This window comes from Cetorhinus maximus, chromosome 20 (assembly GCF_964194155.1).
Source record: "Cetorhinus maximus chromosome 20, sCetMax3.hap1.1, whole genome shotgun sequence".
Taxonomy (NCBI): Eukaryota; Metazoa; Chordata; class Chondrichthyes; order Lamniformes; family Cetorhinidae; genus Cetorhinus; species Cetorhinus maximus.
In genome coordinates, this window is record NC_135898.1 from 86,306,144 (window position 1) to 86,328,566 (window position 22,423).

Sequence of the window (22,423 nt, forward strand, 5' to 3'; positions counted from 1 at the left end):
AGATACACATCGGCACACTCACACTCACATGCTCACACTCACACACACGCTCTCACTCACACATACACACTCTCACACTCATGCACTCACACACACAAATAACCACACACACACACAAACACACGCACGCTCCTACACACACGCAAACATACACACACTCATATGCGCACACACACAAACATACACACACTTATTCATGCACACACTCATACAGACGCACACACACAAACGAACACACAAACAAACATACACTCACACAAATACACACACACACATATTCATTAATGCACACATTCACACAAACACACACACATTCATACAATCAAACACACACTGTATAAATGTAAATTATCCTTCTCAACCCAACATCAATTACAAATCTTCAATCCCCTCTTTACAGGGCTGCAGGTAAGAGAATCAAGTTGGTAGATCCAGTTTATGGTGGTCCAGGTTTGCCTGGAGGCAAAGGCAGTAACCATTTAGCTGCTGAGCCAAATGATCTGACTTAGTTGATGTTCATAGAATCATAGGGAGGCCATTCAGCCCATTGTGCCCGAGCTGGCTCTATGAGACAGCAGTTGTACTTAGGCCTGTAGCCCAGCTTTTTACCTGTAACTCTGGGAGTTCCTCATCCTCAAGTGTCTGTCCAACTCCCTCTTAAAATTATTCATGGAATTAGCTTCCAGCACCTTTTCAGATCGAGCCTTCCAGATCCCCAGCAACCCTGAGTGAAAAATTCTCATCTTCCCCCCGCCCTAGATCTTGTGTCAATGCTTTTAAATCTTTCACCTCTAGTTACTGACCCACTCAGCAGAGGCAAACATTTTTATCCATCTGCTTTATCAAAACTTCTCATCATCTTGAACACCTCTAATAGTTCACCTCTTAATCTTCCTTGTTCCAGGGAGAACTATCCTAACTGCTCCAACCTCTCTTCATAACTGAAGTTCCTCATTCTTTGTAACATTCTGGTAAACCTCCTCTGTTCCCTTTCTAAAATCTTTACATCTTTCCTGAAGTGTGAGGCCCAGAATTGTCCACAATATTCCAGCTGAGGCCGAATCAGCGATTTATAAATTTCTAGCATGGTCTCTTTGCTGTTGTAGTCTGTGCCTCTATAGAGAAACCCAAAATGCTTTTACCATATTGCCTTGCCACATTTAAGGATTTCTATAGGTCGACCCCAAGGTCTCTCTGTTCATTTACATGTTTCTAAATTGTGCCATTGTTAGTACACTGTCCTTCCATATTAGTCCTACCAAATTGCATCACTTCACACTTCTCTGCATTGAACAGTGCTGTGGGTGTACTTACACCACATGGACTGCAGTGGTTCAAGAAGGTGACTCATCACCACCTTCTCAAGGGTAATAAGAGATGGGCAGTAAACTTTGGCTTTGCCAGTGATGCCCACATCTCATGGATGAGTAGAAGAACACTCCATCTGTCCCAGCTTCTGTCCATTAACCACACTGTTTATATCATCCCAAAGTCTTTAATTGTCGTCATCATTATCTATTACTTTGCCAAGTTTCATATCAGCTGCAAACGTTACAAAGCTGCTCCCGACACTTGAGTCCAGGTTGTTTACAAAGGTTCAGAAGGCTTATTGACCCAAATCTGACTAATGTTGGTTGACAGCGAGATATAAAGAGCATGAGAGCCAGAGAGAGAGAACTTTTCTAAGATTAGACACTCTAATCGAAACCGCATAACTTGTGTCAATCGTAAATCAGTTGCGTCAATGGCCTCGATTCTGCTCAGGCCTGATAAGAGGCGGGTGAGACTATAACTAACACTAAAATCTTACACTGATAAATAAGGTGGTTGTCACTTAGCCTGCTCTTTGTTCAGCCTTCCAAATATGCTGACTCGACATTAGCAGCAATCAAATACCCTCAACAATCAAACCAAGTTTCGCAAAGTTCCAGATTGGCAAAATACACTTTACAATAGAACCAATTTGAATTCCTCAGTTAGTGCAGTGTATGGAGTAATACATTACAACCGGACAGTCCAATTAATTCCTTGACAACGTGAATAGTAGGAAAATATATAGGGGAAGATTTTCTTGCATCTAATATATTACATCTGAGAGCGATTCACTGTGTTTAATGGAGACCTTTTTGTCGATTGCAATTTCCACTTCATACACAGTATCCTTAAGGTGGACGCTCTCTTCAGACACGAGTGTTGCAAATTTGGATCTGCTATAGGTAGCTTTGCTCTCAGGAAGGATGTGCTGGCCCTGGAGAGGGTCCAGAGGAGGTTCACGAGAATGATCCCAGGAATGAAAGGCTTAACATATGAGGAACGTTTGAGGACTCTGGGTCTATACTCGATGGAGTTTAGAAGGATGAGGGGGGGTCTGATTGAAACTTACAGAATACTGAAAAGGCCTGGATAGAGTGGACGTGGGGAAGATGTTTCCATTAGTAGGAGAGACTAGGACCCGAGGGCACAGCCTCAGAGTAAAGGGAAGACCTTTTAGAACAGAGATGAGGAAAAACTTCTTTAGCCAGAGAGTGGTGAATCTATGGAATTCATTGCCACAGAAGGCTGTGGGGGCCAGGTCATTGAGTGTATTTAAGACTGAGATAAATAGGTTCTTGATTGGTAAGGGGGTCAAAGGTTACGGGGAGAAGGCGGGAGAATGGGGTTGAGAAACTTATCAGCCATGATTAAATGACGGAGCAGACTCGATGGGCCGAATGGCCTAATTTCTGCTCTTCTGTCCTATGGTCTTTTGCTGACTCCTGTCAGTGGCCTGGATGCCTGCTTTTAACCCGTGTTCTACTGCCTGTAACTATATGAAGGTGTAACTCACTGGTTTAACAACAGAACTAACCCTCTTGTGCTCTGTGATGCCTATTCTACCCTTTCACATGCGCGCTCATATGCACCTTTTCTCATCCTTTCATAGGTGGGCCAAGAAAATATTTAGCAAAGGGTGGCTAGATACAAGTAATTAAGCTGCTTTTTCCACAGATAGCAAGTGAACACAGTTAAAGTGATACCAAAGTAAAACACTGCGTTTCGTGACTGAGAGTTCATTTCAGCATCAAGTGTGTAGGAGTGCGAGCTCTATTAGAAGGTTAGAAGCAACATTTTTTTTTCACCTCCGCATGACTCCTACGGTCTGCCCGCCACGAATACTGGGTGAGTGGCTATGGAGGCAAGTCTGAGGGTTTGTGGAGGAGGGGGCAATCGAGTAAGGGGAGGGTGGAGGCGCATGAGTTGGAATACAAATCCCTTGTATGCAGGAATACTTTAATGTCCACTCCACCATATTCTGAGCCAGAAATGTTAGGTTTTAAGAAGTGTCATAAAGGAGGAGATAGAGAGAGAGAGTGAGAGAGAGTGAGAGAGAAGGGTAGAGAGCCAGAGATGTTATAGTGAGCATCACAACGCCTCAGCAAAAACTCACAACACGGGAGCTGTGCAGAATCAAATTCCTCGAGGGTTCCCACAAACCATGTGAGAGAATTTCAAAGGCTCCCAATCCTCTAAGAGAAGAAATGTCTCCTTTATTTTTAATTCATTCACGGGATGTGGGCATCGCTGACTGGGCCAGCATTCGCTGCCCGTCCCTAATTGCCCTTGAGAGCTGAGTGGCTCGCTGGGCCATTGCAGAGTCAACCATATTGCTGTGGGTTTGGAGTCACATGTAGGCCAGACAGGTTTTTTAACGACAACCCGTAATGGTTTCACATGGTCGTCGTTAGTCTTTTAATTCCAGGTTTTTCATCGAATTCAAATTCCACCATCAGCCAGGGCGGGACTCAAACCCCAACAGGTCCCCAGAGTGGATCACCCTGGGTCTCTGGATTACTAACCCACTGACAATGCCGCTAATGTCACCGCCTCCCTCAGCTCAGTCTTAAAATGGCTGACCCTCGTTCTGAGAGCTCTCAGCTCTCCAAGTCAGGGAAAACAGCCTTGCAGCACCTACCAAGCGACGGGAAGTTACGCGCTGCGGCCTCTACCCACCCACCCCCACCACCCCCCCAAACCCGGTGACAAAGGTCCCGTTTCTTCCGGAGGCCCATTTCATTTCGAACCTTGCCAGGAGAGCAGGACTTTCCATTCTAACCAGCCCGATCGCAAACTGAAAATTAGAGACTCCCCAAGTGAGCCTTTTATAACATATTTTATATTCCCAGGGTGGACTGCTGGAACGAACTATAACATTTTATTGGAAAGGGCTGTTCAGTTGTCAGGAGTATCTTTATAAACCTTTATTAAGCTTGCAAAAACCCCAGGAGATAAACTGCTGAATGTGTCTCTCTCTCTCTCTTTCCCCATCTCCTCCACTGGTAGAATTCAATCAGGCATTATAGGATGGATTTTACAAGGGCCAGTGAGGCTGTGTCCAAAACCAGTCGGGATTGTAAAAGATTTTCACAGCCCCCCTCTTTCCTCAATCACTAGAACTTCATGAACCATTCCCATCCTCAAAAATAAAAAAAGAAATATAAGGAGGCTCAGGAAACAACAGTAAGGGAAGCAGGCAGCAGCCATATCTTACTCTCGATATAAAGGGCAGGGTTTTTTGGGTGGAGGGGGTTACAAAAGGACTCTAGAAATACGAACAGGAGAGGACCACAGGGCCCATCACAGAATCACACAGTGCAGAAGAGGCCCTTTGGCCCATCGAGTCTGCACCGACACGTGAGAAACACCTGACCTACCTACCCCTAATCCCATTTACCAGCGCTTGGCCCCATAGCCTTGAATGTTATGATGTGCCAAGTGTCCATCCAGCTCGGTCCATCGAGTCTGCTCTGCCATTCAGTACGATCATGGCTGACTTTGGGTCTCAACTCCATTTTCCTGCCCGCTCCCCATGTCCCTTGATTCCACGAGAGACCAAAAAATCCGTCTTATCCCAACCTTGAGGCCTGAATTTTTCCCTTGGCGGGCGGGCTCGGCGGGAGCAGGCGAAGGCAGCCGGGAATCTGACCACCGCCCACCATCGGCTCCGCGGTTTCACACGGGCGGGTCTCAATTAAGGCCCTCCCTGCGTGGATCACGAGCGGCAGCGCTCAGCGCTACCTGTGCGGGCGGGGGGTGGGGTGGGGGGAGGAGCGAGAGCGGGCCTGGTGCACAGTGCGTGAAAGAGCTCTTCAATCTCCCTGAGGTAGCTCCGTGCCTCAGGGAGACTGAAGCGCTTTTTAAAAAAAAAATGAATAAATACAGTAGAAATGTAATGAAACACGTCCCCTCTCATGTGAATGTGTCACATGAGAGGGGGCATGTTTTTAATGTCAAAATAAAGGCTCATTTGATTAGTATTAGCTTTAGGAAACCTCATCCCGCTCGTGGATGAGGTTTCCCTAAAAAATGTAAAGGCCGCTTGGCTTTTTCGCCTGCCCGCCAACCGTTCGGTTGGATGGGCAGCGTACATTTCATTCATTACGTCCTTAATGGCCTCAATAGGCCTTTCAATTATCGGTGGATAAGCAGCCGACTCTGGCGCGCGCCCGCCAGACAAAATATGCGCAAGTGCGCGATGACGTTGGGACGCACGCCCAACATCAACACGCGTCATATTACGTTCTGGCATATTGGGTACGTGCCCGCACGCCAAAGGTAAAATTCAGGTTTAAATATATTCAATGGTGGGGCATCCACAACCCTCTGGGGTAGAGAATTCCAAAGATTCACAACCCTTTGAGTGAAGTAATTTCTCCTCACCTCAGTCCTAAATGATCGGCCCCTGATCCTGAGACTGTGTTTTAGATTTCCCCGACCAGCGGAAACAATCTCTCAGCGTGTCCACCCTATCAAACCCCTTCAGAATCTTGTACATTTCAATGAGATTCCCCTAAACTCCAGAGAATATAGGCCTAACCTTATCATAGGGCAACCCCCTCGTCCCAGGGACCAATCTAGTGAACCATCGCTGCACCGCCTCCAAAGCAAGCGTATCCTTTCTTGAATGTGGAAACCAAAACCGCACACAGCGCTCCAGATGTGGTCTCACCAAAACTGTGGCAAGACTTCTTTACTCTTCAGGTGCCCCATCACCTGCAGAGTCGGCAGGGAATATGAATGGCCCGCGGCCACTTATCACTGCAAGGAATGTTAATGGGCTGGAGACTGGACGTCTGCTCCTGGCTCAACCTCAGCACTTCCAGCAGTGCCCATAGTGCAGTGGCCAGGACTGGGGCCTGCAAGCGGTCCCAGAATCAAAACCCCGGAGTCCAGGACCAGGTAAGTTTGGATGGACTCACAGCAAGGCGGGTGGGCGGGTGGGGGGTGGCGGGGGGTGTGGCCCGAGGAGGTGGGGAGAGAGAGGTGGAAGCCATGATGGGGAGCCCAGTAGGAGAGGGAGCAGCCATGGGGGGGCAGACCTTGTGGGAAGGAGGCTGTTGAAGGAGGCACTCCCCCCGCCCCCGCCCCCACCCCCACCCCCCCACCCCCACCCCTGTCCCACCCGAGGGCTGAGCAGGGTGACTTTCCCCACCCCAGCCCAGCCCCTGAGCTTCTCCCGCCCGCACAGGGAACGCATCACGCTCGGCCCGTCCAGGCAAAATGGCGGCGCCCAGCCGATCGCGGGCGGCAATTGGCTGTGCGCACACCAGCGCCCGCACCCACTCAACCCCCTCCCCCTCCCCCTGGCAGGGGGAATATTCTCCCCTAGGGTTCGAAAAGAGACAGCTGCGGGGATAGTGGATGCACTGGCTGTGATTTTCCAGAATTCATTCGATTTGGGAATGGTCCAATCAGATTGGAAGTTGGCAAATGTTACTCCACTTTTCAAGAAAGGAGGGAGAGAGAAAACAGGGAACCACGGGCCAGGCAGTCTAACATTAGTTGTTGGGAAAATGCTGGAATCTATTATTAAGGAAGTGTTAATAATGCACTTAGAAAAGTATAGTATGATTAGAACAAGTTAATATGGCTTTACTAAAGGAAAATCCTGTTTATCAAATTTATTGGGGTATTTTTCAGAACGTAACTAGTAAAGTAGATAAAGGGGAACCAGTAGATGTAGTATACCTGAATTTGCAAAAGGCTTTCGATGAGGTGCCACACAAAAAGTTAATAGCCAAGATCAGTGTAGATGGAGTTGGAGGTTAAATATTAGCATGGATAGAGGATTGGTTCACAGATAGGAAATGGAGAGTGAGCACAAATGGGGCTTTTTCAAGTTCGCAGGTAGTGAATAGTGGAGTGCAACAAGGGTCAGTAGGGCCAGCTACTTACAATCTATATTAATGACTTAGACATGAAGCAACAGAAGGTAATGTATCTAAGTTTGCTGATGATAAGTAGAAAGGTAAGCTATGGGAAGGACACAGAGAGGCTGTGAAGAAATATAGACAGGTTAAGTGAGTGGGCAGCTAGATGGTAGATGGATTATAATGCAGGGGAGTGTGAAGTTGTTCACTTTGATCGAAAGAATAGAGAATTTGAATATCTTTTAAAAGCAAGAAATTTGTAATTGTGGATGTTCACGATGACTGACAAGGAACGGAAAAGTCTAACATACAAGTACAGCAGCAGTTAGGAAGGCAAATGGTATGTTGGCCTTTATTGCTGGCCTAGCCAGCGATGCCCACATCCTGTAAATGAATTTTTAAAAACTGGATTACAGAGATGAAGAAGTCTTGCTAGAATTGTACAGGCTTTCGGTGAGCCGTATCGAGAGTACTGTGTGCAGTTTTGGCCTCCAAATTTAAGAAAAGACATATTTGCACTGGAGGTGGTTCACTAAACTGGTCCTGGAATGAGGGATGATGAGATGCTGAGTAAGTTGAGCTTATATTCTCCGGAGTTCAGAAGAATGAGAGGCAATCTCATTGGAACATACAGGATTCTGAAGGGGCTTGAAAGGGTAGATACTAAAAAAGATTGTTTCCATTGGTCGGGAAATATAAAACATGGAGGGGGCAGGGGCACAGTCACAGGTAAGGGGCTGATCATTTAGGACTGAGATGAGGGAAAATTACTTCACTCAAAGGGTTGTGAATCTTTGGAATTCTCTACCTCAGAAAGTTGTGGATGCTCCATCGCTGAATATATTTAAGACTGGGATAGACACATTTTTGGTCTCTCAGGGAAACAAGAGACATGGGGAACAGACAGGGAAGTGGAACTGAAGCCCAAGATCTGCCATGATCATACTGAATGGCGGAGCAGGCTCGAAAGGCCATATGGTCTCCTCTTGCTCCTACTTCTTGTGTTCCTGTGAATCATCTGAAGCCATTTTTTATCATTAGACTTTTCCTCCTCTCCTTAAAGGACTCCCAGTATTGTGCTCAGCTTCGGACCGCACAGCCAGATTCACTTCACATCAGACCCACCTCGATCTCAGTGCTGGCATCCTGCCCCACGTGATCGCTGGGGGTGGACAAAAAAACTTTCTGGAACACACACCCATCTCAGTTCAACCAAAAAACTGTTGCACCACAACACTTAGAATGATTTTTGACTTCGTGGGGGAAACCTCAAACATCCATCAGGCAAAAACAGGAACAGGAGTAGGCCACTCGGCCCCTCGGGCTCGATCCACCATTCAATTAGATCATTGCCGGTCTGTATCTCAACTCCAATTACCCACCTTAGCTCCACATCTCTTGATACCTTTACCTAAGAAAAATCTATCAATTTCAGACTTCAATTGGCCCCTAGGAACCACGTTTCTGGGGGGAGAGGATTACAGACTTCTCCTACCCTTTACGCAAAGAAGTGCTTCCCTTCTGTACAGCCTAGCTCCACTTATAAGATTCTTCCTCCTTTATACTGGAATCCCCCTCCACCACCCCCACTCCACCAGAAGAAATTGTTCCTCTGCATCTACCCTATCAAGACTTTCATGGATTTTACACAACCACGATCTGATCAATTCTCAATCTTCAAGACACAAGCATCGTTTATCCAAACATGGAAACCACTTAGCTACCCTTGACTACTTCCAACATGTTGCAGACTAAATTTGTTCATCTGGCACCTTCCTCTCAACGTGAAAAAAAAAAATCAAATCCTACGGCTGTGCAGGGTCATCATTTCAATTCAACACAAGGAGCCATTCCTCAGTTGTAAGCACTAGGAGTTAATGATCTTTAAATTACAGCATAAACTGGCTAATTGTTCATTGAGTTTGGCTGTATTGTAGAAACGTCCCTGAGCGGGGCTCATTCTCTGCAACAGGAGCCAATGCTGGGTCCTCCTGAGGCATTATACTTGTCAATAATTTCTAATTCCCTCCTTGCATCCTTCATCTTTCTAATTAAATGCTGCTGTGCTGTACTTCGGAAGAGGGAAGAGGGGAATAAAAGGCTGTCGAAGAATCCCAGTCTTTTTTTGGGGGGGGGAATAAGCTGTAACAGATGGCTACTAATGAAGTGTTGAAATGTGATTAAAGAATAGAAGAGCAAAATCGGACAGCTGCTCTCCGAGAAAGCCCACTGGCTGACTGGTCCACAAATCATGTCAGTCGAAGGTCAGAGGGAGCAGCTCCACCCTTCACTCTGTGGAATTGCTCTGTAGTAAATGACACTCGAGTGGGTGACTTACAGCGAGGTATGGCCGGGCTGTTGGTTCGAAGTCAGGTGATTAAGACACTCAGGCCTGTTGCTCACTTTGTAAGAAATGGATGGTCTTCTGTAGCCGGGCCAATGATAGACTATGTCTGTGAGCTGAACTGACAACGCTTGACTTTGCTGCTGAGCTTTGTCTGTAGGAGCATTGCATGCTGGGTCTGGATCTTCAATCTCGCCGCAGAACATTTTGCACCTTTCACTGTGCTGTGATTTACAATTTGGAAGAAATGAGGCGTCAAGTTTAGATGAAAGCCTGAGTCCCTCAGCTGAGGACATCGCCTTGGCTGAAAAGAGCAGGAGAGATGATAAGCAGAGTCAAGGCGCTCCTTAAAACTCATCTCTTTGACCAAATACGCTTTTGGTCACTTGCCCTATTTGGGTTGGTGTTAAATTTTGCTTTCTAATGCTCCAAAAACCTTAGGATGTTTTATTATGTTAAAGGTGCTATATAAATATAAATTGTTGTTGCTGTTCCCTTCTCTCCCATCTGCATTCTTATCCCTTCTTTCTCTCAGTCACCTCCCCTTCTCTCCATTTGGACTCAGTTATTTCCTTCTCACCATCTCCTTCCCCTTCTAGCTCTCTCCTCTTTACCTTCTCTCTCCTTTCCTTCTAACTTTCTCTCCTTCCCTTGTTTCATTCTCCTCCTTCCTTTGTTCCTCATTAAAAGTAAGGTTAGAAGTAACATGGTGCTTCATCAAGTCACCAGCAGCCACTGTGCACTGGTGGTGGACGGAGGTAACACCAAGTTTTGAGTTCCAAAGGCTTTCACACAAAGGGAAACTGAGAGAGGCTAGGAGCCCCTGAGCCCTGTCCCATGAGAGATTGAGTTTCTTTCTCCTTTGTCTCTCATACGTTTATCAGTTTCCCTTTAAATGTATCCGTACTATTCTGCTCAACCACTCCCTGTGGTAGTGAGTTCCGCATTCTCTCCACTCTCTGGATAAAGAAGTTTCTCCTGTGTTCCTTATTGGATTTATTAGTGACTGTCTTATATTGATGACCGTCTAGTTTTGTTCTGTCTGACAAGGGGAAACATTTTGAGATCTATGCTGTCCAACTCTTTCATCATTTTAAAGACATTTAGTAGGTCGGCCCTCAGCCTCCTTTTTAGAGTAAAAGGAGCCTCAGCCCCGTCCAGACATTCCTGACAAATATACCTTGACAGGTCCACCATCATCTTCTAAACCTGACAGTGCGGGGAGTCCCAATTTCAACAGAGTGACAATTCATGGAAGAGGAACAAGATGTGGGGCCTCTGTATTCGGTGAGTGAGAGGAGCAATGATGGAACAATAATAAACCATGGAGAGACAAAAAGAGAGCGAGGGGAAAATAAACAGAGGGTGGATAGAGAAAAAAGTTCAAAATCAGAAGGCAAGTAATTCATGGCATCCAGCTCACCCTTACATATTCATTCAGTCTCAATCCTTCCTTTCCCTGCTGTGAATGTGGTCTCCTTCGCATATTTGTTGATTCAAGATTCTGTGTATTTCCTTTCTGAATGCTTCAATTAATTCCTCATTGATTGGATTAGACAGTACTAAATTACACAACAGGCCCATTATACAGCACAATGTGTGTTAGTGGGGGAAGGTGCAGTTATGCACTGTAGCTTAACGAGTGACATTTGCCAAATCAAACTCTTGCAAGTCACATACAACCATTACTGAATAATGACCACCTTTTCCTCTTGTGGGATGTGGATGTTACCTATCCTTAATCACCCTTGAGCTGTTTGGCTTTCTAGGCCATTTCAGAGGACATTTTAAGAGTCAACCGCATCGCTGTGGGTCTGGAGTCACATGTGGGCCAGACCGGGTAAGGACGGCAGATTTCCTTCCCTAAAGGGCATTAATGAACCAGATGGGTTTTTACAACAGAAATCGATGGTAGTCTCATGGTCACCATTACTGAGTGGCTCCAGGGAATTAGCCTGGGCATTTGGCTCACTGCTACATTGCCGCGGCATCACCATCGCCCCCTTACACCAACTCCAGTTACTGAACAGAGGACCTTGTTGAAATTGCCACCCTTTGGGTATTTACATTGGCCACATCATGAAGATCTTTCCTGTTGTGCACATTCCTACATTTCTACGTAAACCAAGCCGGGGGGGAGCCAACTACCAGATCTTATTTGAAGGCGCTACTTGAAGGAGTGTAAGGAGTTCTCCTAGTTTTCAGTACAATGTTCCGCTTGCAACTCTAACCCACCATAAAATTTGAGTAACTGGTCTTTCATTTTATTGCTCTTTGTGCGCTCCTTGGGCAGGATCTGACAGGTGGCCAGTTTTAACACCCTGCCCCTGAGAAAGTCGCCATGATGCCCCCCCAGCCATTTAGCGCTTGGAGGAGGAGCAGTAAGTGGCTCAGGGCGAGACTTCCGCCCCGATCTGGGCTAATCCCATTGCTCCTTCAAAGGGCCAGCACAGACATGACAGGCCGAATGTCCTCCTTCTGTGCTGTACCAATTCTATATTGGCTGAAAGGAGGATGTTCAGTCTAATGGGGGCACTTCTTCCACAGATCATCCATCTTGTAGGTTTGAACATACTTATTTAATATCTTGTCTTCAGGGAAGCTTCTGGAAATATTGGCATGGGTTCCGAAAAGAAGTTGAAAACACCGAACTCATCCCACATCTCCACAAATCCTTGACTGGTTACTTTCCAGAGATGATAATTCCCTGTTCCCAGGAGACTAGGGCCGGAATTTTCCGCCCTGTTGGCATTGGGCGTCATGGTGGATGGGGAGGGTGGACAACATGACAAGAAGGTCGAAATTCGGTTTCACGCCAGCGTGAAAGCACAGCGGGATCATCCCGTGGTCACCACCATGGTGGACCGTCAATCCCGCTGGAGGCCCGCGTGAACCCACTTTGCCTGCCGCCAAGAGGAAGCAAAATAAGGCCCGATCGGCATCTTTCCCCCCATGTCAGATTTACCGTTACGCTGGTGGGAAAACACACCGGCAGAAAATACGCCAGCCCAGAACACGTCTGGACATGTGTGACATGCGAGGGTCATGGCTTACTGCTGGGGCCTTGCTCAGCTCACGGACACCCGAGGAGCAGATGACGCTGGAGCCCCACAGCCACCTGGACCCTGGAGGAACATACGCATCACCCGCTGGGTGGATTCTCATGGACGTGGCTCCGCCTTGATGCAGCTCACCCAGCGTGGGAGGTGTCCGTTCATGTTTCAGCTCTGCTTCAAGGCATCGTGGTCTTGGACGTTGGCTGCTATGGATGACCGGTGAGGGGGGGGGGGGAGAGAGGAAAGTCCAGCTGTGAGTGGGAGAGGAAGGTGTACCGGGGGTGGGGGGGGGGAGGGGTTTGAGGGTTTGGGGCGCTTGGAATTAAGGTGTTGAGGGGGGTGAAGTTGGGGGGGAGGAGGGAGTATGGGGTAAGAGGGGGTAACAGGAGAGAATGTGGCAAGTGGGGAGGTAGGTGTAAGGGAAGGGGTTAGGAGTGGGGAGGAGTCCGGGGGGGAGGAGGGAGTTCGGAGGTGGGAAGCAGTTCAGAGGGGGAAGGAGTCCAGGGTAGGAGGGAGTAAGGGTGGAGGAGGGAGTAAGGGTGGAGGAGGGAGTAAGGGTGGAGGAGGGAGTAAGGGGTTTGGGTGTCCTGGGAAATGTACAAGGGAGGGGTCTGTGGAGTCAATGGCTGCCTCCTGGGGAGCGAACTGAGAGTGGGTGTAGGAGGAGGGAATGGTGAGTATGAGAGGGGGCAGGGGAAGCCGGAAGGGTGGGAGGGTGAGGGTGTGTCGGTAGCGGTAGAAGGGATGGCGAGGGTGGTTGGTGGGGACTCGGAGGCAGACACGGACCCTGGGGGTGGGAACGAAGGAATCAGGGAGGTCAATGTTGATGGAGGTGGGATTCTCGGGAAGGTACGGAATGTGCACATTCACCTGGACATCCTGGAAAGAAAAGGGTTCGGGTTGGTAGGTGACAATGGGGAAGTGGAAGCTGATGCCAGGGGCGGTCAACAGTTATGGGAGGAAGGACATGGGTGACTGGGGGAGGGGAAAGGATAGGGGAGCTGATCAGAATCTTGACTATGACTAGCGTTGTCGAAATCGAAAGTGGGGAGGGCCTCGTGGTAGACGGGGCCGGGTGCTGCATGGGAGTGGGATCAGCGGGTCAGCGGAGTTGCAGGTCAGCTCAGGTGGACAACTGAAAGAGAACCCCAGCAGGCAGCATTGAAAATGCTCAGGAAAGTGAGATGAGTGTGATGGATGAAGGCTCCACGTGCGTGGGAGAGCGCTCGCACAAGGCTCCGAAAGGCCCTGCCACAAACACACTTGTCCCTCCAGAATCACTTGTGGTCTGGTTCTGTGCAGCTGAATGGCTAGTTGTGGGGGGGATGCAGTGGGAGGGCTTGCAAAGCCTGTCAATGAAGCTGAAAGACACCCTTACACAATACACAGTGAAAGTGAATATATTTTCATATTATAAAGTGACATAATGTGTTCACCCGTGCAACCAATTGTGATCAGGAGTTCTTAAATTTTCTAGGCCTACAATTTCTTCCAGGTGCTGCCCTGACATCTGCAGCAGGGGTGGAGACAGTCTGTGTAATGGTTGGCCCTGTTGCCTCTGATGACTTCGGGGTGGGTCCTCTGGAGGGCCGAGGCCTTGAGGGCCCTGGCTTGCTTTGGCTGTCCTCCTGCCCTACCCACCTACCATCCTACCACCCTGTCACCCTACCCACCTACCATCCTACCCACCTACCACCCTGCCACCCTACCCACCTACCATCCTACCCACCTACCATCCTACCCACCTACCACCCTACCCATCTACCATCTTACCCACCTACCATCCTACCCACCTACCATCTTACCCACCTACCATCCTACCCACCTACCACACTACCCACCTACCATCCTACCCACCTACCACCCTACCCACCTACCACCTTACCCACCTACCACCCTACCCACCTACCACCCTACACCCACCCTTAGCCACCCTACCCCCGACCCGCTCTACCCCCTTACCCACGTACCTTCTCTCTAGTAACTTTTCAAAGAAGCTTCGGGACATTTGAACCCTTCCCTTACAGAATATGGCAGCCAGTGCCGTAAAAAGGTGGCACGGTTCCCGGAGGGATTCTCTCCGCTGCTCCCTCCCGGGTTTCCTGCTCCGGCTGAGTTCAGCAGGGCTCCTCCTTCGGAAGATTACCCTGGAATATCGGAGGGAGGTAAGTGTGTGTGTGTGTGTGTGTGTTTGTTTTTGGTCTGATCGGGGTTGGAAATAGGGATTCCGACCCTGAAAGGAACACCCATGGCGCCGTGTTGTGAATCAGCGACGAGAGTACGAGTGAAAGCCTGCCTCTGCATCACCACCTATCTCCTCACTGATGCCATTAAATATCAGCGGATCCCGACCATGAAGGGCCATCTCCATCACGGCTGCTGTGTAGAGCTCGATTTTTAAAACAAAAAATACGTTTATAGCAGGGGAAGCACTCTAGAATGTTCTGATATCCTACGCACGCATGCAGCCGGAAAACACAGCGACACAGTTTTCAGACGCACGCCATCTGGCATTAATAGAATCACCCCAAGGCAAGCAGGATGACTTTTTATGACATTTGAAGTGTTTACAGCTACGCTGAGCTTTACATTGCCGTGCCACTCTGTCTAATACTCACACCAGTCACCGCAAAGTGACACTGGGAATATCTGGGAAGCGGTTTCCGTTCCTGGCAAGACCCCGGGTGGTATTCGGTTCGCGCTTATACCTTTCCAGGAGAACGAGCAAGCAAACTAATTGGAGAACAGTGCCAGTGTTTCAACTGGTTGGCAGGCAGGATTCTAAGCTGACAGAAATCAGAGCGGAGGGGCAGGCACATCACTTAAACAAAACCTTCATATTTATGAAGTGTGTGAACGAATCTCTATAATTAATATCTGTGCAAGTTGTGGCAAACAGCTGCACGGGGTGGGTTCAGGCTGTACGAAGCGATCCAGAGTGCATCACAGCCAAGAAATTAATTCACATCTGGGGACGACAGCTCATTCTCACTATGCTCTCTAAAAACTTTTGGTCGCCTGTGAGATCCTGAGGGGTCTTGACAGGGCGGATGTGCAGAGGATATTTTCTCTTGTGGAAAAAATCTAGAACTAGGGGGTCACAGTTTAAAAATAAGGTGTGGGGGGTTAGTCCATTTAAAACAGAGATGAGGTGACATTTTTTCACCCAGAGGGTCGTGAGTCTTTGGAGCTCTCTTCCTGAAAAGGCAGTGGAAGCAGAGTCTTGGAATATTTTTAAGGCAGAGGTGGATAGATTCTTGGTAAGCGAGGGTTATCGGCGGGTAGGTGGGATGCAGAGTTCAGGTTACCATCAGATCAGGTATGATCTTATTAAATGGCGAGTAGGATGGAAGGGCCGAATGGCCTACTCCTGTCCCTTGCTCGTATGTTCGTACGTACTTGGGAAAGTATAGGGCAAGGAATCACCATCATATTTAACCTAATGAGGGTATCAGACTAATTGTTGGCTGGCAGGAAAGCCAGCACCTACCCGGGCCAACTGTGGCTCAGTTGATAGCGCTCTCACCTCCGAATCACAAGGTTTAGGAGTAGGCCATTCGGCCCCTCCAGCCTAGTCGCCATTTAATAAGACCGTGCCTGATCTGATAGTAACCAGAAATGGAAGCCCCATTCTAAAGCTTAAGCCCAAAACTCAAGGCTGACACTTCCACTGCAGCGCGGAGGAAGTGCTGCGCTGCCAGAGGTGCCGTTTTTCAAGGTGAGACGTTAAACCGAGGCCCCACCTGCCTGATCAGATGGGAGCGTAAGATCCCCCCGCCCCCCGCCCCGGGATTTTCCGGCCGGGTTCGTACCGGGAGATTCGGTGGCTCAGCCCCAGAAGCCCATTGGCTCTCGGAGGGACCGGACCATCCCACGGTGAGCGAAGCTGGACAATCCCACTCAAAACTGGGTTTTTGAAGTTCTCCCCAGTGTCCTGGCCAACATTTATCCCTAAATCAACGCCGCAAAAAAACAGATTATCTGGTACTTACCACATTGCTGCTTTCGTTATAAAACCGGCGGTCACCGTTCCTACATCACAACAGTGACTACAATTTAAAGGTGCCACACTGCCTGTAAAGCACTTTGAGGCATCCGGGGTGGTGAAAAGCTCTCTATAAATGCAGGTCTTTCTTTCTGTTTCAATCTAATGCTGACTGCACGCTTAAAACAAATATTTTGTATTTATATAGATCCTAATCACATTTGGATTATTTCAAAGTACTTTGCACCACAAGCTGTTTTCTCTGTGCAGTGACTCTTGTTATTTAGGTCAATGAAATGTCAGTGAAGTTGGAAATAACCCCTCTCACGCCTTTGGTATTGTGTTTAGTTCCGGTCATCTCAAAATAAGAGAAATAGCCAAGGCCTAAAAAGTGATGCAGAAGAGCCATGGTGCTATTGCTGGTAAAAGAGGGGGAGGCGGTGGCATAGTGGTATTGTCACTGGATGCATAATCCCGCGACCCAGAGTAATTCTTCAAGAAACTGGGTTCAAGTCCCACCATAGCACTTGGTAAAGTTTGAATCCAATAATATATCTGGAATTAAAAGTCTAACAATGACCATGAGATCATTGCTGTAATAAACCCATCTGGTTCACTAATGCCCTTTCGGGAAGGTGCTCTGCTATCCCTTATCTGGTCTGGCCTACATGTGACTCCAGACCCACTCGACTTTTAAATGGCCTCACAAGCCACTCAGTTCTCAAGGGCAATTAGGGATGGGCAATAAATGCTGGCTTAGCCAGCGACACCCACATCCCAGGAACAAATAAAATTAAAAAGTTAAGGAAGACTGAGAAACTTGATTTGTTCATTTGAAAAGTTATCACTAAGAAGAGGCCTCATAGAGGAAGGTAATGGGAGATTGTTGTCGATCGATATCCTAGCAATATTCCACAAGGGCACCAGACAAATCCTTAACTTTGCCTTAACTCCTGATCAGGTAGCCATTCGGTCCATCGGGTCCATGACATCTCTTTCTAGAGCGATCCACTCAGTCGCATTCCCTCACTCCGTCCCCATGGCTCTGCAAGTTCATTTCCCTCCATTTCCTTCGGGAATATTGGATTTTTCACACCGTCTAATTGAGGATTTAATGCCCATCAAGCTGTCTTACATTAACCAGTTTGAACTATATTAACAGTTACACTAACAGCTACTGAAATGTAAGTGATGGTTAAAGTTTCCGGCAGGAGGGTTTAGCCACTGGAGAAGAAATTCGGCCTAGTTGCGTCCATTTTATGGGCATCAAACCGGGTGGGATGTGGGATAATTCCGGGAACCAGCACCCCCTGACCAAAAGAAGCCTGAATATAAAATGGGAAGCTGCTGAGAGGTTTACTGCCTGTGTTAAGAGCCCCTCTGGGGAATGTGATGAACGGGAGAGGAGCTGGAACTGGAGCAGGAGCTGGAGCAGGAGCTGGAGCAGGAGCTGGAGCAGGAGCTGGAGCAGGAGCTGGAGCAGGAGCTGGAGCTGGAGCAGGAGCTGGAGCAGGAGCTGGAGCAGGAGCTGGAGCAGGAGCTGGAGCAGGAGCTGGAGCAGGAGCTGGAGCTGGAGCAGGAGCTGGAGCAGGAGCTGGAGCAGGAGCTGGCTATGACCTGCTCAGGATCATTTCTGTGGTATCAAGAGGAGTAGGTATCCACCAAACCTATAATAGCCCCTAATGGCCACTCCCAACCTTGAAGCTCCCTCTCCCAATAAAACGTTTCTTCAGGCTGCTGCTGTAGGGACAAGCTACCCAACGTTCACCCACTTTGGACCTAAAAACAGCACTAATAGAATTTCCACTGCTGTGAATTAATTAAATCAATGCTAAGCCCTCGATTTAATTTTTAACGTGTATCCTGGAGGGTTGCTTTGCCTGTTATTTCGGAATGCTAGCAAAAAAGAGAAGGAACTTACATTTATATAGCACCTGTTACGGCCTCAGGATGAGCCAAAGTGCTCACAGCAAGTGAAGTACTTTCGAAATGTCACTTGAAATGCAGGAAATGGGGCAGCCAGTTTGCACACAGCAAGCTCCCACAAACAGTAATGAGATAATGACTAGGTAACCTATCCTAATGTTTGTTGAGGGAAAAATATTGGTCAGGACTTTAGAGAAAACAACGCTGTTCCTCTTTGAACAGTTCGATGGGATCCTTCACCCCCACCTGAGAGGGCACACGTTCAACATCTCCTCTGAAAGACAGCACCTCTGACAGCACGGGACTCCCTTCGTACTGCACAGGGAGTGTCAGCCTAGAATTAGTGCACAGGTCTCTGGAGTGGACTTGAACCCACAATCTTCTGGCCCACTGGTGAGAGCACTGACACCACGCTAGTCAATGAAATGCCTTGAGTATTGGTTGGACTCGTGCTCTTTTTAAATGTTCTTTCTAACATAAATTTATCTGTTCACTTACCAGTCTGGGCTGCTACATCTGTGAAGGTGCCATCTCCGTTGTTCTTGAATAGGAAGTTAGGCCCGTTCTCATTGTCGCAAAATATGTCGGATCTGTCAGAGCTGACGATGGGGCCAACAACGACTCCACGGCCACCTGGGACAGGACAGAGAGGGGAGGGATAAAACACAGGCAGCTAGTGTAGAGCATTGAAAACAGCATTGCACCTTTTGTCCACTTGAGGCTACCATACACACATATACCAGCAGAGGGAGTTTGCTAGGAAGAGATAATAAAGGATCCATTTTTAACATCTCGTGTAGTTTTAATTCTAAATGGTTCTAACTGAATATATAACTGGTTCTGTCCCAAGCACGTCACAGTTAGATTGCAGCATCAACAGCTCACCGAGAAACAACCACAGTAACTGACAGCAGTAGGAAAATCAAACTCAACATGCGCAGTTCATCGGATGAGGTCTTTCACCTTGTCCAGTTCACTAGAACCAGGGGACATGGTCTGCACTTGAATGGGGGCTAAATTCAAAATGAACCTGTGGAAACAATATTTCAGACTGAAAGTGGTCGACCTATGGATGGTGGAAGCACAGAATATTGATTTATTCAATTCCAAATCAAAGATTTCTTTCAGAAAATAACATTTTGGGGAAACTCTACATGGGTAATTGGAGGCGTGATGTGTGGTCGAGTGAAGCAATGCTTGGGAGGGACAGATGACTTTAGAATAAAAACAGAAAATGCTGGAAATACCCAGCAGGTCTGACAGTATCTGTGGAGAGGGAAGAAGAGTTGACGTTTCATGTTGGAACGGCTTGATGTTTGGCAGTGGGGTTGTAGTCTGGGGAGGAGGGGGCGGGAGGAGAAAGCGTTGGAGAGTTGGCGTGACTTTGAACAGCGGCTTTGGACCTGTGGGCCGGAATTTTCCAGCACCCCCATGGGCGGGTGGGGGTGGGGAGCCATTGAAATCTCCAGTCACATCAGCAGAGATCCCACCAGCGTGAGGCGCTGGAAAATTCCGGCCATGACTCTCAAATCCCTCCACCGCTGTTGGGGAGGGGGGCAGGTTTTCCTCATCTCATGTCTGGGCCTGTTGTAGACTCATTGACACTGACTGATTGGGGCAGCCACCGCATAGGTTCAAAAGGGAAAGGAAACTGTCTACGGTCCACCTGCCACACTTACACAGAGAGGCTGGAAACTATCCCGCCCGGGGCCGGGATTTTCCGGTGCTTCTGAAAATCAATGGACGCTTGGCTGGCTCTCCAAATTTCCCGTTCGTGCCCATGACGGGTCCCACCAGAAAATCCTGGACTCGATGAAACCCCTCGGGTGGTATCTTTGACGTGGAATATATATTGAAAATATCACTGGTAATTGCAATTGTATTGAGGTACCACAGGGCGCCACATACTGTGTGGAAAGAACTGGAACTCAATTGCACTTTTGCTAATATCCAACTTGAACTGTCATAAAATGTAATTTTACAATTTTTTATAAATGACGTGTAATGTTGAAAAAAAATTGATAGGGATTGCTCGCTATGATTAGTCACCAGCTTCATTATCCTTGACATTGTCATCCACATGGAATCATATCTTACAGATAATGTCCCAGACTCCACCATCACCATCCCTGGATATGTCCTGTCCCACTGGCAGGACAGACCCAGCAGAGGTGGCGGCACAGTGGTATACAGTCGGGAGGGAGTTACCCTGGGAGTTCTCAACATCGACTCCGGACCCCATGAAGTCTCATGGCATCAGGTCAAACATGGGCAAGGAAACCTCCTGCTAATTACCACGTACCGCCCTCCATCAGCTGATGAATCAGTGCTCCTCCATGTTGAACATCACTTGGAGAAAGCACTGAGGGTGACAAGGGCACTGAGTGTTCTCTGGGTGGGGACTTCAAAGTCCATCACCAAGAGTGGTTCGGTAGCACCACTACTGACCGAGCTGGCCAAGACCTAAATGACATAACTGCTAGACTGGGTCTGCAGCAGGTGGTGAGGAAACCAATAAGAGGGAAAAACATACTTGACCTCATCCTCATTAACCTGCCCGCCACAGATGCATCTGTCCATGACAGTATCAGTAGGAGTGACCACCGCACAGTCATTGTGGAGATGAAGTCCCACCTTCACATTGAGGATACCCTCCATCGTGTTGTGTGACAATACCACCGTGCTAAATGGGATAGATTTCGAACAGATCTAGCAACTCAAGACTGGGTGTTCATGAGTGCTGTGGGCCATCAGCAGCAGCAGAATTGTACTCGAACACAATCTGTAACCTCATGGCCTGGCATATCCCCCACTCTAATATTACTATCAAGCCAGGGGATCAACCCTGGTTCAATGAAGAGTGCAGGAGGGCATGCCAGGAGCAGCACCAGGAACACCTAAAAATGAGTTGTCAACCTGGTGAAGCTATAACACAGGACTACTTGCGTGCCAAACAGCATAAGCAGCAAGTGATAGACAGAGCTAAGCGATCCCACAACCAACGGATCAGATCTAAGCTCTGCAGTCCTGCCACATCCTGTCGTGAATGGTGGTGGATAATTAAACAACTCACTGGAGGAGGCTCCACAAATATCCCCATCCTCAATGATGGAGGAGCCCAGCACAGCGGTGCAAACGATAAGGCTGAGGCATTCGTAACAATCTTCCACCAGAAGTATCAAGTGGATGATCCATCTTGGCCTCCTCCAGAGGTCCCTAGCATCACCAGTCTTCAGCCAACTCGATTATCTCCACGTGATATCAAGAAATGGCTGAAGGCACTGGATACTGCAAAGGCTATGGGCCTTGACAACATTCCGGCAATAGTACTAAAGGCTTGTGCTCCAGAACGCGCCCTAGCCAAGCTGTTCCAGTACAGCTACAACACTGGCATCTACCCGACTATGTGGAAAATTGCCCAAGTGTGTCCTGTACACAAAAAGCAGGACAAATCCAACCCGGCCAATTACCACCCCATCAGTCTATTCTCGATTGTCAGTAAAGAATGGAAGGGGTAATCAACAGTGCTATCAAGCGGCACTTGCTTAGCAATAACCTGCTCACTAGTGCCCAGTTTGGGTTTCACCAGGGTCACTCAGCTCCTGACCTTGTTACAGCCTTGGTTCAAATATGGACAAAAGAGCTGAACTCCTGAAATGAGGTGAGAGTGACTGCCCTTGACATCAAGGCCGCATTTGACCGAGTGTAGTATCAAGGAGCACTAGCAAAACTGGAGTCAATGGGAATCAGGGGGAAACCTCTCCAGTAGTTGGAATCATCCCTAACACAAAGGAAGATAGTTGTGGTTTTTGGAGGTCAGTCATCTCAGCTCCAGGACATCACTGCAGGAGTTCCTAGGCCCAACCATCTTCAGCTGCTTCATCAATGACCTTCCTTCCATCATAAGGTCAGAAGTGGGGATGTT

General features: G+C 48.1%; 1 protein-coding gene across 2 annotated transcripts in view; it reads right to left on the bottom strand.

Moving 5' to 3' along the window:
• Positions 1-22,423, bottom strand: part of LOC144694544 (cartilage acidic protein 1-like) — a 286,667-nt gene that overhangs the window by 100,160 nt on the left and 164,084 nt on the right. For both annotated transcript variants that reach the window (XM_078565103.1, XM_078565102.1), the window contains exon 5: positions 18,997-19,131. In XM_078565103.1, the coding sequence (XP_078421229.1) occupies positions 18,997-19,131 (135 nt within the window). The remainder of the gene's footprint in view (positions 1-18,996; positions 19,132-22,423) is intronic.